This window comes from Manis pentadactyla, chromosome 2 (genome assembly GCF_030020395.1).
Source record: "Manis pentadactyla isolate mManPen7 chromosome 2, mManPen7.hap1, whole genome shotgun sequence".
Classification (NCBI taxonomy): Eukaryota; Metazoa; Chordata; class Mammalia; order Pholidota; family Manidae; genus Manis; species Manis pentadactyla.
In genome coordinates, this window is record NC_080020.1 from 213,680,209 (window position 1) to 213,695,624 (window position 15,416).

General features: G+C 51.1%; 1 protein-coding gene across 1 annotated transcript in view; it reads right to left on the reverse strand.

Moving 5' to 3' along the window:
- Nucleotides 1-15,416, reverse strand: part of PLB1 (phospholipase B1) — a 112,832-nt gene that overhangs the window by 24,430 nt on the left and 72,986 nt on the right. Inside the window, exons 34-43 of the mRNA XM_036903586.2 lie at nucleotides 11,361-11,404; nucleotides 10,770-10,878; nucleotides 9,633-9,684; nucleotides 9,169-9,249; nucleotides 8,589-8,654; nucleotides 7,678-7,778; nucleotides 6,641-6,722; nucleotides 5,875-5,979; nucleotides 4,791-4,886; nucleotides 4,182-4,253 (exon numbers count right to left, since the gene is read on the reverse strand). Of these exons, the coding sequence (XP_036759481.2) occupies nucleotides 4,182-4,253; nucleotides 4,791-4,886; nucleotides 5,875-5,979; nucleotides 6,641-6,722; nucleotides 7,678-7,778; nucleotides 8,589-8,654; nucleotides 9,169-9,249; nucleotides 9,633-9,684; nucleotides 10,770-10,878; nucleotides 11,361-11,404 (808 nt within the window). The remainder of the gene's footprint in view (nucleotides 1-4,181; nucleotides 4,254-4,790; nucleotides 4,887-5,874; nucleotides 5,980-6,640; nucleotides 6,723-7,677; nucleotides 7,779-8,588; nucleotides 8,655-9,168; nucleotides 9,250-9,632; nucleotides 9,685-10,769; nucleotides 10,879-11,360; nucleotides 11,405-15,416) is intronic.

The window sequence follows — 15,416 nt, forward strand, 5'->3', positions numbered from 1 at the left end:
AAGGACTAGACTCAGTGGAGGGGGTGCTGCTAATATCATTCTCCCCCACTTCAAGGGAGCCCTGACTGGGCACAGGGGCTGGGGCCTGGAGCCAGTCCCAGAATGTCCAGGACAGGAAGAACTAAGGGGCAAAGACTTCCCCTGCCCTTCTAGGAGTGTCTATTTGGTCATATAATCCAAGGATTAGGGAAGGGGCCAAAGAGGGGAGACTGAATCAAAAGGGTTAGAGGTCAGGGAGACACTGGAATGTGGTGGGGAGTGAGGCCAGAGCAGGGATAATGAAAACAGGTCTAAGGCAGAGGCAGATAGGCGGCCTGGGGTGCCCGGGCTTGTTTTATTGACCATCGACTGCACAGAGCATGCATGAGTCAGAGCGTTTTAAAGGCCTTGAGTTGAGCAGATTACTTGGAAGAGGGATTCCATTTAGTCTGCTGGCTCTCTTGGCTGGGTTTGTAACACTGATAAGTAGAAAGTGAAGCCGATTGAATGCCAGCACAAGGAAATGTTCTACCAGTTATAGCTGCGCAAAGACGGTGTGGCCTGCCTGGGGGTCAGAGCCTGACAGCCACCGGGTGTATTAGCAACATGAGTCAGTGGCTCCAGGAAAATCTTGGCTGTGTTACTAGGCATAAAGTTCCATAGTGAAGAATTGGTGGTTTCCTGCTGCGTGGACAAACTGGAGTGTACAGTTGGACCTGGGCACCAACCTGAAGAGGGACATGTGTACCTACTGCGTGAGACAGGACTCCGAAGGCTCACCTGCAGTAAATGGTTGAGCGACCTGAGAAGACTCATGGGAGGGAGGTGGTGGTAGGAGGACATACCAGGACTACATGGAATGTCCACTGACATTCTCCGCCCCGTGCAACACAGGCTGGTTCATGACCGAAGAGGCTGACTTTACAACCTGTTAATGGGGAGCTACCTGGCGGTGCAAAAAGCATGGCCTTGAGAGTGTGGGAGTTTAAGTGGAGGCTGGGGGGATGCCTCGGCGGGGAAGTGGTAGTGATTCAGTTACATGAGAGATCACAGCAGAGAGACCCCACGGCCTTCCCTGCTGAGATCCCGAGATTATATAGTGTTTTATGATGGGTAGGTAGGACCAGATAACCTTTAACACACCAAATGATGGGATCTGAACGGGGATGGAGGAGCAATCAGAACAGAAAGGGCAGGCAGTCGGGAGGGACACCAGGAAGAGTCCCAGCAGATGGGGCACCTCAGGTGTCACGCCTGCAGAACTGTGAAACCACATAACTTTGACACAGGGAAATCCTCCAGCTCAGAGAGTTTGGGAAGACAAATATTTAGCTCCTTTTTGACATTCCTTACACAAAAATTATCTTTGAATGAATGTTGAGGTCGAGGTAATGTGAGATCAGGGTGGGATTAGGAAATTTGGAAGTCCAAAGCATTCAAATGAGAACAGCATCCACATGTGATTCCAAACGGAAAACCACTGAACAGTGAAGTATGAGGGACCGACAAACTGCTGCTTTTTCTCACAATAAACTACTGGATGGCACATCACTTGAAATCATTTCAGTTTTTTTCTCTCTCTCTCTCATTCCCCGGCTTTGTTGACACCCTGATTATCCAATTTAAGCAGCCCTGTGGGTGACCTTACATTACATAGGGCATCCCAGGCGGGATGCATCTCAGGAGGTGGACATAGAGGGCAGGAAAAGAGTTTATAGAAATACAGCATTTGTAAAGAACAAATGAACACCAGAGCGGGGAGCCCCTGGTACAGAAATCTAACAGGAAGCCCTGAAAATGGACAAATCTCAGAGCAAGGGGCTGTAGAGAGGGAGAAAGAGAATTGGGGCTGAGACAGGAAAGTTGGACAATGTCCACATTTTCAAGGCTGGGAGAAGAAAGGAGGGTCCTTAAAAGAGACAAGAAGGGGCAGCAACTAGAAAACACATCAAGCAAGGTGGTTTTACAGCTGGAGGCACAGGACGGGAGGCCTTCCATGGAGGAGGTAGTTAACTGGCAAATGCCCAGAAAGGGCAAGAAGACTAAGAGCTGGAAGGGATGGTGCTGGGCTTTCAGCTGGTTTCTTAAAAGCCTGAGGAGGAGCCATGGTCAGACGCCCTGGGTTAGGGAAGGAGTGGGCTCAGAGGCCACGAAGCCAGCCGGGCCAGCAGTTATGTCCAGAGAATGGCTAATCGGAAGTTGGCTGTAAAGTCTCTCGACCTGAAACCCTAACAGAAATCCATGGAGTGCTGTGAAGTGCCCACTCTGGCTGGGCAGAATGCACTTGCAGTTGACTGGGGTGGGGACAGAGACGGGAGGAAACTGAGAAGGTCCCCAGTGCTCACATCCATCTAGGCTCCTGCTCCCCACCGGGTCCTGCCTGCTGCATCTATGTTTAACATAACTAGGATGGAAACATGTGCTGCCTGGGCCCTGTCAGCTCACACTGAGGTGCTGGTGGGCTTATAGCTCCCAGGTACACAGGAGGGAGCAGATGGGACCTGAGGAATGCAGAATGCTACGTTGCCTGGCGCCGTGAGGCTGGGCTGGCCAACAGACGGATCCTTTGGAATGGGTTCTGGGGTTGCCTAGCAACCACTCTCCCAGGCTGGGCTTCTAGGATCAGCTCTCCTCTGCTCACCAGTGAGTGGCTCAGACTGGCTCTGTCCAGAAGGAGGAGCAGAGTGTACTGTGCCTTGGGATGCTGGGTGGAGTGGTGCTCTTCTCGGGCTCCGTGTCTGGTCTGGAGCAGAGGGCAGCACAGGTCGCCTTGAGGCCCATGGTGACAGGGCTCTCTCCCTGACCAGTGCCTAGGCTCCAACCTGGTACTTAAGTGGGAGGAGGAAGAGCAAATGGTGGTGTCCTGGAATGGGGTTGTTACTTTTACTCCTGAAGGAAGGGCAACTGGCAGATTGGGGAAAGTTTTCTGTTGCTGATGTTCAGTTTGGCCATGTGGGCTCTTAAAATATTGAAATTCTTACCTCCAGTATGATTTACATCCCCTGTTCTGAGTCCCCAAATGCCCCCACTACCCAGATCGCCTGGCCTCTCCCCTAGAAACCCCTGGACATGATCAAGATCTAGCAATTTAACAGTTGACGCACGGCACAGTCACCATCCTGGAAGCCCTCGCCCCTGTCCAGAAGCCTGCATCTGACCATTTGGCCTGGAGGCATCCATGTCGTACTGGGTGTTACGTCATTTGACTATTACCTTTGCTCCAAGCACTGGACCCAGCAACTGAGCCCTCCGCTGTCAGTGCCACACTTCCCTAGCCCTTCCACCACTCTTGCTCTCCTGCTGAGGCTGAGGGTGCATAAGGCTGAGCCTGTGCCCGAGACTGAGGCGGGGGAGGCGGCAGACAGGGAGCGTGGGTCTAGGCAGGGCGCCCGCTCCCTCTGGAGCCCTGGCAGACACATGGGGGAGCTTCAGGTCTATTCCAGCTCAGCCAGGGGGCTGGGAGAGGGTGATGCAGCCCAACCGGGGAAACCCAGCCTCCCAGATTGGGTCAGGTCCTTTCGCTTTTACTGCTCCTGAGGGACCTCTGGCCTCAGCCTTATTAGGTCAAAAAAACATTAGATAGGGCCTTGAAAAGGGAGCAGAAAGCATCAGGAGCGTGGACCTGCCCCCACCCTAGGCCTGAAATCAAGTTTAACAACCACTTACATTTTCCTCCTTAAAAGGAGCCCCAAGCTGAGTCCTCGCCCCAGTTACTGCAAGGCCAGTCCTACTGGTCCCTCCCCCGCACAGCTCCCAGGCTTGCTCCAGCACCACGCTCCTCTTTGACCCTATCCCTGCTGGAAATTCCAGTCCCGGCCCCAGGACCACTAAGCACAGCTTCTGAGCCTGGCTGGCTTCTCGCTAGGCCTCCAGCCTGCAGTCTGATTTTCCCATTCACTCCTAGTGCTGTGGCTAAAATAAGCCTTCCCACCCTCTTTCTGGCTTCTTGACTCCTCTTTTCAAGAACCCACCTCTCTCTCACCCTGGTCCTCTCCCCTTGCTTCTCCTACTCCCAAAGAGATAAGGGCTACTGAGCCCTCCATCCCCCTCTCCATTCTCCCTGATATCCTTCCAGCCTCCCAAATCCTTCCACTCCTGGGCGAGGGGCAGGATGGGCAGCAAGGAGTCTGTGGCAAAGCATGAGGGTGGAAGGTCTGAGCTCTGGCTTCTGGGGAGGAACAAAGCAGGCCCTCCCTTCTTACCGGAGTGGGGCAGGAGAGGGGGATATCTGCCCTCAGGTTCAGGGTATCCGTTTTCCTTCCTAGTGGTTCAAGCTGATTGGGGAAGAAAAGAGAGACAGAGGTGTCAGAATTTCCTTTGAAGTGAACAGCCCCAGGCAGCATCCCGCAGTGGGGAAGCTCAGAGCATGATTTCAGGGGGGTGGCTTCCACTCCCTGCTTCCCGCTCTGCCAGTTGCTGGCTGTGGGATATTGGGCAAGTCTCTTAGTTTCTCTAGGATTCAGCTTCCTCATGGACTCATAATGCTTCTCCTGCAGGGATGTTGGGAAGCTCAGACTGCCTAGCACATTCCATGCTGGCACATACAAATGCTGAGTAAATGTGAGGGTTCTGCCTTGCATTCATGCAGAGCTCCTCATCAGGGTTCAAAGCACATAGGAGAGAGTGTAGTTGATTCTGGAATCTTAAGGACTCCATAGTTTCAATTCTACAGACTTCTACAGTTGTGCCAGTCACTGTTCCTCTATACCTTGCTTGTAAAGTGAAGCCAAGAACAAGCTCCATTCTATAGGTACTGGGGCTTTGATGTAGACTAGAACCTCAGAGGACCAGGGGCATCCCAGTTATTTTACCATATTGGCCCAAAGGGCTCTGGAGAGCTGGGAGTGGGATTTCTGACTTGGGTGGATGCAGTCTGGGGCAAAGAAGGTCATATCCAGGTGCCCGTCCTGAAAGAGAAAAATATACTTCCTCCAGATCCTCTTAGTGCAGAGGGAGGAAAGGGAGCCACAGCTGATTGGCCTGACCCCTGGGAGATCAAAGCAATGCCACCAATCAATAGCCTTGGGTAACCCTAAGCCCTCCTTTCTGGCCCCACAATTCCCCTTATTTAACCAAAAAAGTGCCATATCTATTTTTAGGCCCAGTTGTGCAATGCCCTAGCCCATGCCATGGTTGAGGCAATGAGATCCTAGTCCCTGGGGAAGTCTTGGCCGGCCAGCTGGGAAAAGCCCTTGGCCAACTGGGCCCAGTGGTCTTGGTGACGAGAAAGGGGCCAAGGCCTGGGCAAAGCCAATAGCAGGCCAGTGTGCCATCTCCCCTCTCTTAAGGCACTGGGGGAGGGGTGTGCTCAAAGCCTTTCCCAGCTTCCCTCCAATTAAGTGAGGTGCTTAGGATGGAGGCCCAGGGAACAGAACCAAGTGGCCACCCTGGTCCACTCACAGTGTCCTTCTGCTCAGACAGAAGTGTCGGGGTGGAAACAGATACCCAGCACCCTCTCTTATTGCTGCAGTGTTGTGGGTGTGGCAGAAAGTGAATAATCTGGAGTTGGGCACGTTAAAATCTTGCCTCTCTGTCCCTTATTTCCTATATGATTTTAAGAAGGCAACTCTTATCTCTGAGCCACTGGTATATGGGGTGATAAAACACCTCAAAAGGCAGTGTGTGAAGATTTTATGTGTGGCAAGCACAATGCCTGACACACAGTAGGCCTAGTTCCATGAAAAGGAGCTGCTGGCAGTAGTACTGAGGACACTCCACACCAGGCAGCCTCTGGGAATGCAGCTCAGATGTTCAAGGAGGCCGCACCCACCACCTCGGCCCCGGGAGAGCTTCCTGCGTCTTTCCCATTTTATTCACACTCCCTGGGAGCACTTGGCATCTCTGTCTTGAATTTCGTCTCTCTTCTAGGGTCACCAGGGAGGGCAGGGAGCGTACCGGCAGGATGGGCAGCTGGACATTGTGGAAGAATGGCTGTAGCACCACCGAGAAGTCTTCCCGCGTGTCGTAGCGGCCCGACTCCACCAGCTCACGCATGATGCTCTGGGGACACACGCAGGGGCACCTTCAGCACGAGGCCCCGGGTGGCCTGAGAGCCCAGAGGGCGCAGGGTGCGGGTGGCAGGCAGCCTCCGCTCCCTCAGCTCTCTAGCCAAGAAGCCAGCTCAGTTCTTCCCTTGAGGACACAGAGGCACTTGACTGCAAATCTCTTTCCAGATAATGGGAAACAGGTTGAAGTCTACCTTTTTGTTTTGCTGTAAGTGAACTACAAGCTCTGAAGGGCCAGGGAGGAAGTCCCACAAGGAATAAAACCCTGGGAAGAGTCCCCAGAGGGCCCCCGAGGTCAGGACCTACAATCTCTGTACTTGTGGCCTGTGTTGAGGATGGGGGCAGCTGGCCTGCAGGGAGCAACGAGGGTGGGCATGGGGCACCCGGGGCTACTGCCTCTTCAGGCCAAGAGTTGGTGGTGAGCCAGCAGGCGCAGCTGGCCCATGAGGGTTTGCCACCTGGATTCCGTTGGGATGACTCTACCCGGGGTGCTGGAGGCACTTCAGAAGTGGGCAGAGGCAGGGGCCCAGGTGGTGGTGCCAGCCCTCTAACCCTGAACAGCTCCTCCTTCCTGTGTGCCTCCCTAGGGCACTCTGCACTGCTGTGTTGACTGAGTCGGGGGACAGAACATAGAAGGGTGCTTTTCCTGGTCTCACCTGGTAGGCTTGGGTGATGGCCTCCAACCTGGCCAGCTCTTGGGAGCTGTCCCGAGGGGTCAGGACACAGTTACACAGAGCGCTGTGCAGAGAGAAGTCGGCGTGAGGGCCGGAGCCAAGGCTCTGCTGCATAGGGTGGCCCTGGTTCCGGAGCACGTGACACGAGGCTCTGACACACATGGTGAGGGGCGGGTTGCAGGCCTGCCCAGGACTCAAGTCCCAAGCACACCCTTTCATGTTAACGGAGTACAAGCACTGGGCTGCCAGCGCTGGGCCTGCAGCACTTGTGATGAACAAATGAATGTAGGCAATGAAAATTCAATGTTTACATTTTAAAAATAAAATAAAAATGCAACCTCTGATATTGGAGCTGGTGTTTGGGGGCCTCTGATGCTCATGCCCCCACACACCTCACACTGGTATCCTACTGTCCCCTTCTATTATGAATTATTTCATGCCCATAAAATATACATAAAGATATAAAAGATGTCATCCCTAAAGCACTCAGAACAGTGCCGAGTGTAAAGTAAGTTTGTACAAGTGTTTGTTAAATAAATAAATGTATATATATATGGTATGAAGAATAATAAAACACATACCCGAGTAACTGTCATCTAGTGTTTGGTTAAGAAACAAAATACTCCCAATCTGAAGTTCCCTTGTGTCCCTCCCTAATTTGCTTCTTCCCATAAAGTGAACTGAATCATGTGGGTCACTTCATATTTTGTTTCAGTTTGGCCATGTATGTATACATCCCTACGTGTTGCCCCTTCTCACAGGCTGGGCTACACTGTCTCTCAAACCCCGGCCTTTGTCCCCACCCTGATCTCTCCCCCTAGGACTCTCCCATATCACAGAGGTCCCTGCTGGTGCCCTGGAGTTGGGTAAGGGAGGGCATGGCTCCAATTTCCCAGCAGGCGGTGATCCTGGCACACACCCCCTTTATAGATTTGTGACAAGAGACACAGGAGTCACAGCTGCGTGAGCCAGACCAGGGGTGAGTGCGCCTCCTGCTGGGGTAGCTGGCCCCTGCCTACCTGGCCTGCTGCACCGGGCACTTGTCTGGGTTCCCCAGGAACACCTGCCGCATTATGCTGGGGTTCATGAAGTCCACGAGATTGACCAGGGCTCTGGGGACCTGAAGGCAAGGCTGGAGATGAGAGACGGGCCCCAGAGGGCATCTCCCTCGAGCTGCCTGAGGGTCCTGAGAAGTGGGGATCAGCCGTAGGATCCCTGTGGAACTCCAGCTCAGCTGGCTCTGAGTGGAGATCTGGGGAGGCGCCTACACAGGGCTACCACCACAGGACCCTACGGGCCATGCTGCCCACGCGGTGCCTCCTGGAGTGGGACAGCATGGCAGGCCTGTGTCTACATGCTGGGTGTTCTGTTCCATTTAGCCTTTAGTTAGGGAGCTTTAGATCTGGTGAGATAGCTGCCCTACTTAGCAGGATGTTATCTCCCAATCATTTCCTTTAAGCCCAACCTGGACACCATGGGGCAGCCCTGGGGTCTCAGCCACCAGGGAGGCAACTGGTGACCAGAGAGCTCCCTTCCAGGCAGCCAGGGTGGCCCGCCCGTGCCAGGGCAGGGAGAGAACACATTGCTGGGCACAGGACCAGAGACGGTCGCTCTAGACACACCCTTTGGCTCAGAGTCAGTGCCCAGCCTGGGAGCACTCATCTGCCACCAGGGAGTGCCCCAGGTGGGGGTGGGGGGGCAATGAGTGCACACTGCCTTCTCTTCTTCAAGTCTGGGATCCTTCTGGGCAACCCAAAGGGAATGAGGCTTCCATGGGGGTAGGCCCCAAACTCGGGGAAGAGAAGGAGCCCATGCCCTCGGCTGTCCCCTTCAGGGGAGGGGGCACTTTACCTTCGTTCCCCCACCCACCGTTCCCCCCACCATGCTTGAGCTGTGTCCAGCTTGAGGGAGTGCCCCCACCCCCACCAACCTCTCTATGCAGGATGTCCAAGGCATTGCGGAGACGGTCAAAGAAGTTGGCAGCAGAATACAGATTCTGGGAAGAGACGGGAGGGGGACAAGGAGGTGGTTAGAGGGAGAGGGCAGTGGGGCAGTTGCAGGCCCCCACCCTGGCTCACCCCAAAGACTTGTTCTCCTCTCTGGCCTCCTGTGGGACCAGCTTATCCTGTCGGAATCTGAGTTGACAATTGACTACCCTGTTGTTAAAGACGGGCCAGTCAGAAGACTCGAACCTTTGAGTCCTTCTTCCAGCTGCTTGGGTTTAGTTTCTTTTTCTGGATTCTCAGGAATTGTAAGAGAGGGGAGTAGGGACAACATATACCTGCTCCCTCACACCTGGGACGTGGAGGTAGAGCCAGAAGCTTGAGGGCCGCAGGGTAAGAAGCACGTGTACACACACACACACACACACACACACACACACACACACACACACACACGAGGCATTGTTGGAAAATCCTAGGATTGGTTCTAGGGACTGTGCTCAGAGATCTCCAAGGCCTAAAGGTCAAAGCCGGGAACAGTGAGTAAGCCTGGCCCGCCCGCATTACCGAGTCCGTGCAGAAGTCACACAAATCACTGCCTCCGATCAGCACTGTGATGACCTTCCAGTCCTCGTGGAAACGCATGCTCTACACAGAGGGGGGCAAATGCCGGACGGTCCCCAACCAACAAAAAGGTGCCATAGCTCTGGGAAACCCATTCAACCCTCTAAGACTTCCTTGCCCACTTGAAATAATAGAATCTCAGAGCTGAAATAATTTAAGAGGTTTATTTGTAGACCGTAAAACCTTAGCTTCAGGAGGGACTTTTGAGGTCACTGTGATCAGTAGCAGCCCCGTCCCAGTAGCAGCCCCGTCCCACTGTCCCACTGACATAATCCCCTCCGGAGGCTCTCTGTTAGGGGCTGCCTTCCACTGACAGGGGGCTCAGTGTTTCATGGCAGACCATTCCATGTGGGGACTTTGGTGGGTTAGAAAATCAGTGTTTAAAAATAACCATAAATCTGACTCACGTGATCATCTTTCATCCTCTGTACCAGGGTCTGGACTTGGCTTGTGAGTTCCCTGGGAAGGAGAGGAAATCAGTGCTGGTGAGAGACAGTATCTGGAGTTTTCCTCCTAAGGGGCTGACCTGGGGTTTCCATGGCATTATCCCCATTGTATGAACTGGCAGAGACCCTGAGGCTCAGGGGGGCAAGGAGCTGCTTGCCTGCTCTGGAGAAGGATTACAACAACCTTTTGAAAAGCCAATTGTGTGTTTGTCCTAGAGCTGTAGTCAAGGGTACTGCCAGTTATATCTGTTACCCATGCTCTCCTCTCCAGGAGTCTACCTGCAAAGAGTCTTTTAGGATCCCGTGCTAGGAAAGCATTTGTCCCCCTTGAGGGACAGGTGCAGACCCTGCAATCAGACCTGTGAAAGTTTTAGCATGCTTCCTCTTTTTTTCCCTGGCTGCCAGGAAGCTATGAGTTTGATGCTCAGGCACAACCATAAACATGCTCCTATTGACACAGTTGCTTCTTCCTCCCCTGCTTCACCAGTGACTGTGATTTTTCTCTCTTATGTATGTGCTATTTTGTTGTACACTTAGCTACTAAATTCTTCTTTTAGAAAGAGATGGGGAATATACACTGTCCATCCTGAGAGGCTGAACAGTTCTGCTTCGGCCGCCTCTGGCTTCCCCCCAGCATCTCCTATTAGCTCTATGGTAGGCCTAGGGACAGGACACGACTTGTTACCCCAGAAGCCTCTACATCTAGAGATTCTGGCTTGCCCATCCATTTAGTTGGCATGCTTTTGGGGAATCACCACTTCTGAGGCTTTGGAGAGAGTGAATCTCTCTATTACCATTAGGCCGTGGGAAGCTTCAAACATTGGATATGGTCGGGCAGTTAGCTGCATGATTAGAACATGCTGCCCGGGGAAGCAAAGTCAGGAGTTCAGCCTCCTGGGTCGTGGCTCCTGTCCGAGCTCCAGCCTCTCCAGCCTCCCCGCGGGGGCCTTAGGCACAGGGCAGCCAGGGAGGAGGGTGGCTGAGAGCCTCTGAGAGTCATTGAGTGTCCTCTTTGCATGTGGAGGTCAGTATTCCAATCTTAAGGGGAACTATGCACCTCCCACACTCTCCCCACAGGACCCTCCCCAAATGCCATACTCAGCCTTTGCTCGAGGAACAGCCTGATTGAGAAACGCATTTGTCTCACTGGCATCACCCGTGCCCACCGCGTAGCCTTTGAGATTTCTATTAAATTTCCGAAGGATATCTGGAAGAGGACAGAGAGAGCTTGGGATGGAAGGCCAGGATGTCTTCTCTGGCCCAGGGTCCCCAAGGGAGGAGGCAGGGAGGGGGTGTGTGGGCCTGACAGGAGTCGGGGCCTCTGTGAGTTGGCCTGATGACAAGGCCAAAGCAGCAAGAGCCTCTCAGTTTTTGTTTTTTCACAATTCACAGTGCAGTGAATACTCCCTGTCTCATTTGTTTCCACACCCTCTGGGCCAGCTGAGGAAACCTGAGGCTCAGAATGCTTGGTGATTGGCCCTCAGTCACCTGGCAAGCACACCGAAGGGCCGGGGCTGGAATCCAGGTCTCCTGCTCCAAGTAAGCATTTAGTCTACCCTCTTCAGCGACCTGCCCACAGACCTCTCCTCCCATCCCAGTGGGACTCTGTAAGGAAGACACTGCTTCCTCCTTGCTTAGCTGAAAGCACTCTCAGGAAGCCTGCTGCTCAGATGGAACCTCTTTACTCACTCGGTAAAGTGGTCACAGTCTCCAGGGAGCCATCCCCTCCTGAACTGTAGGGAGTGAGCAAATCAGTGAGGTGGGATCAGTACAGACGCTTTACAAGAGAGCCCCCACCTTTCTTAGTGCCCATATCAGCAGCACCTGTAAAATGTGTCAGACCCTTCTCGTGGTGTTTGGGAGATTCTCAGAAAATCTAAAGCCCCTAGTTGCCCCCAAATCCAGTATTTGAAGGCAAAAGAGAGCTGTTCCTCTTTTCCACCAAATCAGGAGGGAGAGCGCTAAGCTGAGTATATCTTATGTGCCCAGCCAGGAACAAGTCTCTACATTAATTATCCCACATGTCCAAACAAGCTTCTGATGCAGATGGGCTGATCTCCATTTTATAAAGTAGGAGGCTGTGGTGCATAGGGATTAATTCGCTTTCTAGAAGAAACTAAAAACCATAAAGACAACTAAAAGTCAGCTTGAGCTAGAAACCTTTAGAAAATGGATTAGCTCTTCTCACTCACTGGAGAGGCAAATTCTCCTGGGAAGTTCAGGGGACGGCCTCCCACTGCTTTTTCCAATGGCCAATCTGATTTTACCTATTCAAATCTAGTTTTATGGCTCACAATCTAACCTCAGAACACACTAAAAATTTCCTTTCCTTCCATGCATTTAAATTGAATACATGTGGGAGGCAAGGAGAGAGGTATTTCTATTTTAACGAAGTCCAGGGTTCATATGCACTGTATTTACTGTTATTTTTCTTCTGTGCCTCCCTCCTCAATCTCAGTATATTATTTCAAGCCAATAGATTTGAGAACAGCATTAGCATCCATCCCAGTGGTACAGATTTCCAAAGGACAGGCCATGAATCAAAGTCATGACTTTTCAAGTCAAGGAAATGCTTGGAGTGGAGTGACTGTTTCATACTAGCATGGTCAAGGGCCCGGTTAAGTCAAAGGCTCGGCTGCCCCAAGGGGTAGAGAGACAGAAGCCGGTGAGCCCTTCCCTTCTACCACACTCAGCTGTGCCTCTTCCACCTCCCATCAGATGTCTGAACCTAACTTGGCCGGTGGTTGGATGTTTTGTTTGCACTTCCAATTCTTTTCCAACTCTGCATGAAGCTGCTGCTTTAACTGCCTCCTGGTCCTCCTTTCTTTGGACTAAATACACTTAATAAGAGTTCTTTACACTTGGAAGGAAATTATAACTCCATATACCTCCTCCAATCACTGTGTTCTAACTGCCTCCTTTTCTCCTTTAATAAACATGAACACAAACGTAGAGACATACATGAGCACATACACATCAAATACTTTCTATTGTAATTGCTTGCCTGAAAGTATCTTTGTTCTAAAACAAGTGCGGTGATGATCGAGACCACAGAGATCTCTGAGTCCATTTTAGAGTGAACATTTCCAGGAGAAAAGGGAATTAAACAAATAATTATGAAGGAGCAAAAATATTTACGCCCTCACTTTGGCTAGAACTATGTGAAACATGAAAGAATCTCAATCCATATGAATCAGCTAGTGCATATGAGACCCTTCAGAGCAACATGATTTATTTTACACCATGAGCTCCAAGGCTGGGTGCTGTTCGTCCATTCTCACCCACAGTGCACAGAGAAATACAGAGTAGACGCTCAACACCCTTTGTTGAAAGAGTCTCAGTAATATGAGATTGAATTCCTAATTAATAAGTCAAACAAATGCATTTTTTGGCAAGCAAAGTTTATTTTAGTCTTTTGAATGATGCCAAACAAGCAAATTTATTTCAACTGAAGAAAAAGCAATGCTCTAAAGACCTCTGGGTCTGCTGCACTGTTAAAGTAGCCAAAGCTTGAATCTCTCACTGCTGTCTGCTTCTCACAGGTCAAGGGGCCTGGGAAATTGTCACCACCAAACCTAACTTCTGCACTTCCTGTTCATAGCCACACACCTCCCCCAAATTCCAGGTCCTCTGCCCTGTCCAAGTTTATGAGGTCTGCGTTGTCCGCTTTCTGTTTCCTAGAAGAGGCTCACATTGCAAATTTACCTAAAATTATTAATTCCATAGCATTCTTAATCCAGAAGCTTTAGTGGCTTCAAAAAATTGCTTTCCTCAGATTAGCCTCCTACATGGACATTTCCCAAGGAATGCCAATAGGTATTATGAACAAAGAAAGGATTCTGGGATAAAGGGAAACACTGGTGAGAACAGATGCAATTTAAACAGATTTCTTCATTGTAGAGTTTCTCAGAACTCTTAATATGCATGTGAAGTTGCCAGAGGAAGTTTATAGTAGATAATGTTTCCCCAAAAATGCAAATAATTTTGCCCTCTCAAGGAACCCATAGGGAGCTAGTGTTCCATGGAACACATTGGGAAACACTAGTGTATCTATTCTACCAAGTGTCTGACTGTCCCTCAGACTCTGGCCCAGCATCCCCATCTTTAACACATGTGCATCTTCACACACAGCTGGGTACTTGAAATATTTAGAGCACATAAAGAGTTTTAAGGGATAGCAGTCATTGAATATATGAGGTCTTGGAATTAGAACTGGAAGGTGGAAATATTAGGCCTTCCTGGACCTCACTTGGAGGAAGAAACAACAATGGCGGAATTTTCCTATTCTCAGAGAAACGTGTAGCAGGAAGTTGCCTGTTTGTGTCTGAATCCCAGGAATCTGCCCAGCTGAACTGTTGATGGGCAGATCACCTTGCTTCCCCAGGCAGAGCTCACCTATCATCTGCTGGCTGGTTTGTCTGCTTTGTTTTCTATTTTCCCACACTGGGATGTGAGGCCATTGCCTTCTCTGGCTAAGACTAAGTGCAGCTGCCACCACCTCACGCTTTTCCTGAATCGTAATAAAAATCCGCTTTCTTTCTTTCCCTCTGGCTTTCCTTTTTCTTGCAGCCTCTGAAGCACTGGGGCAGAGCCATCAGGAGGCGAGGCTGTTGTTCTGTGGCTGCTGTTAGAGACCCCCTCCCTGGCTGAGGGTAGGTGGAATGCGGGAGGACCTGGGTGCTGGAGGCCTTTACTCCCCTCTCGGAGGGTGAGGTCCTCATGCTGACCTGCCCCCATCCTCTCTGAGGGTGAGTGAGGACGCCTCTCCCACCCAGGAAAACCTTTCTCTCTGGGACTGTCCTCCCAGTTGTCCCAGTCCTAATCATCCCCACACTGCTCCCTCTCACTGTCTTGGAAGAAACACTTCATTTGAATGCACTCCGAAGGAAAAGGAGGCGGCATGCGTGTTTTGGGGCCGCCCAGCTTCTCATTAGCACTCTGCCCTCTTGTGGCTGGTTTTGTTCTAGTTGTGAATTCTGAGCTAATCGCCAGCTACCATGAAGCATACATAAACACGAACTTTATTAGGAAAGAAACTTCAGAATACCCATATTCAACTGCTCGCGACCCACTAGGACCTTCTATACTTCTGTGTCTGGGATGCCTTTTCTCATCCATCTCATTGCTAATCTGTCAAGACATAACTGGGGTACCACCTTCTCTGCCTGCTGGCAGGGTGAGTTACTCCCTCTCCTATATTCTTGTAGCACTCAGGCATCTTGTATCTGCAAACAGTACTTGCCAATTGAGCAGGAGTGTTTGCTTCTGCTTCCTGTACATTCCTCTCGCCCACCCCCCCCCCCCCCCCGCCTCAATGCCTCATATTGTGCAGACACATGGCAGGGGACAGCACACCTGTGGTTGTGGTTTTGTCTTGATCATTCTTCCTGAAGTGTGTGTTGCATTTCTGAATTTTCTGTACAGATGTGCACATATACATAAAGGCAGAGGTGTGACTACGAATGACATGAATAAATACATACAGACGGTAAACAGAGACATAGGAGCATCTACACAAGCACATATACACACAAAAAGGCAGGTGAAGACTCAGAGATTTGGTGCTTTTTGGGTGCATTTCATGCTGGATTTGTTGACCCAGGAGTCTGATAAGAACCCTAGTTTTCTTTTTCTGAATAACCAAGAAAGAAAAAACATATTGACAGTAAATATCCTCTCTACTTTTCATATGATCACATTTTCCTTCTGAAAGCCCCTTCCAGACCTGGTCCTTGCTCTTATTCA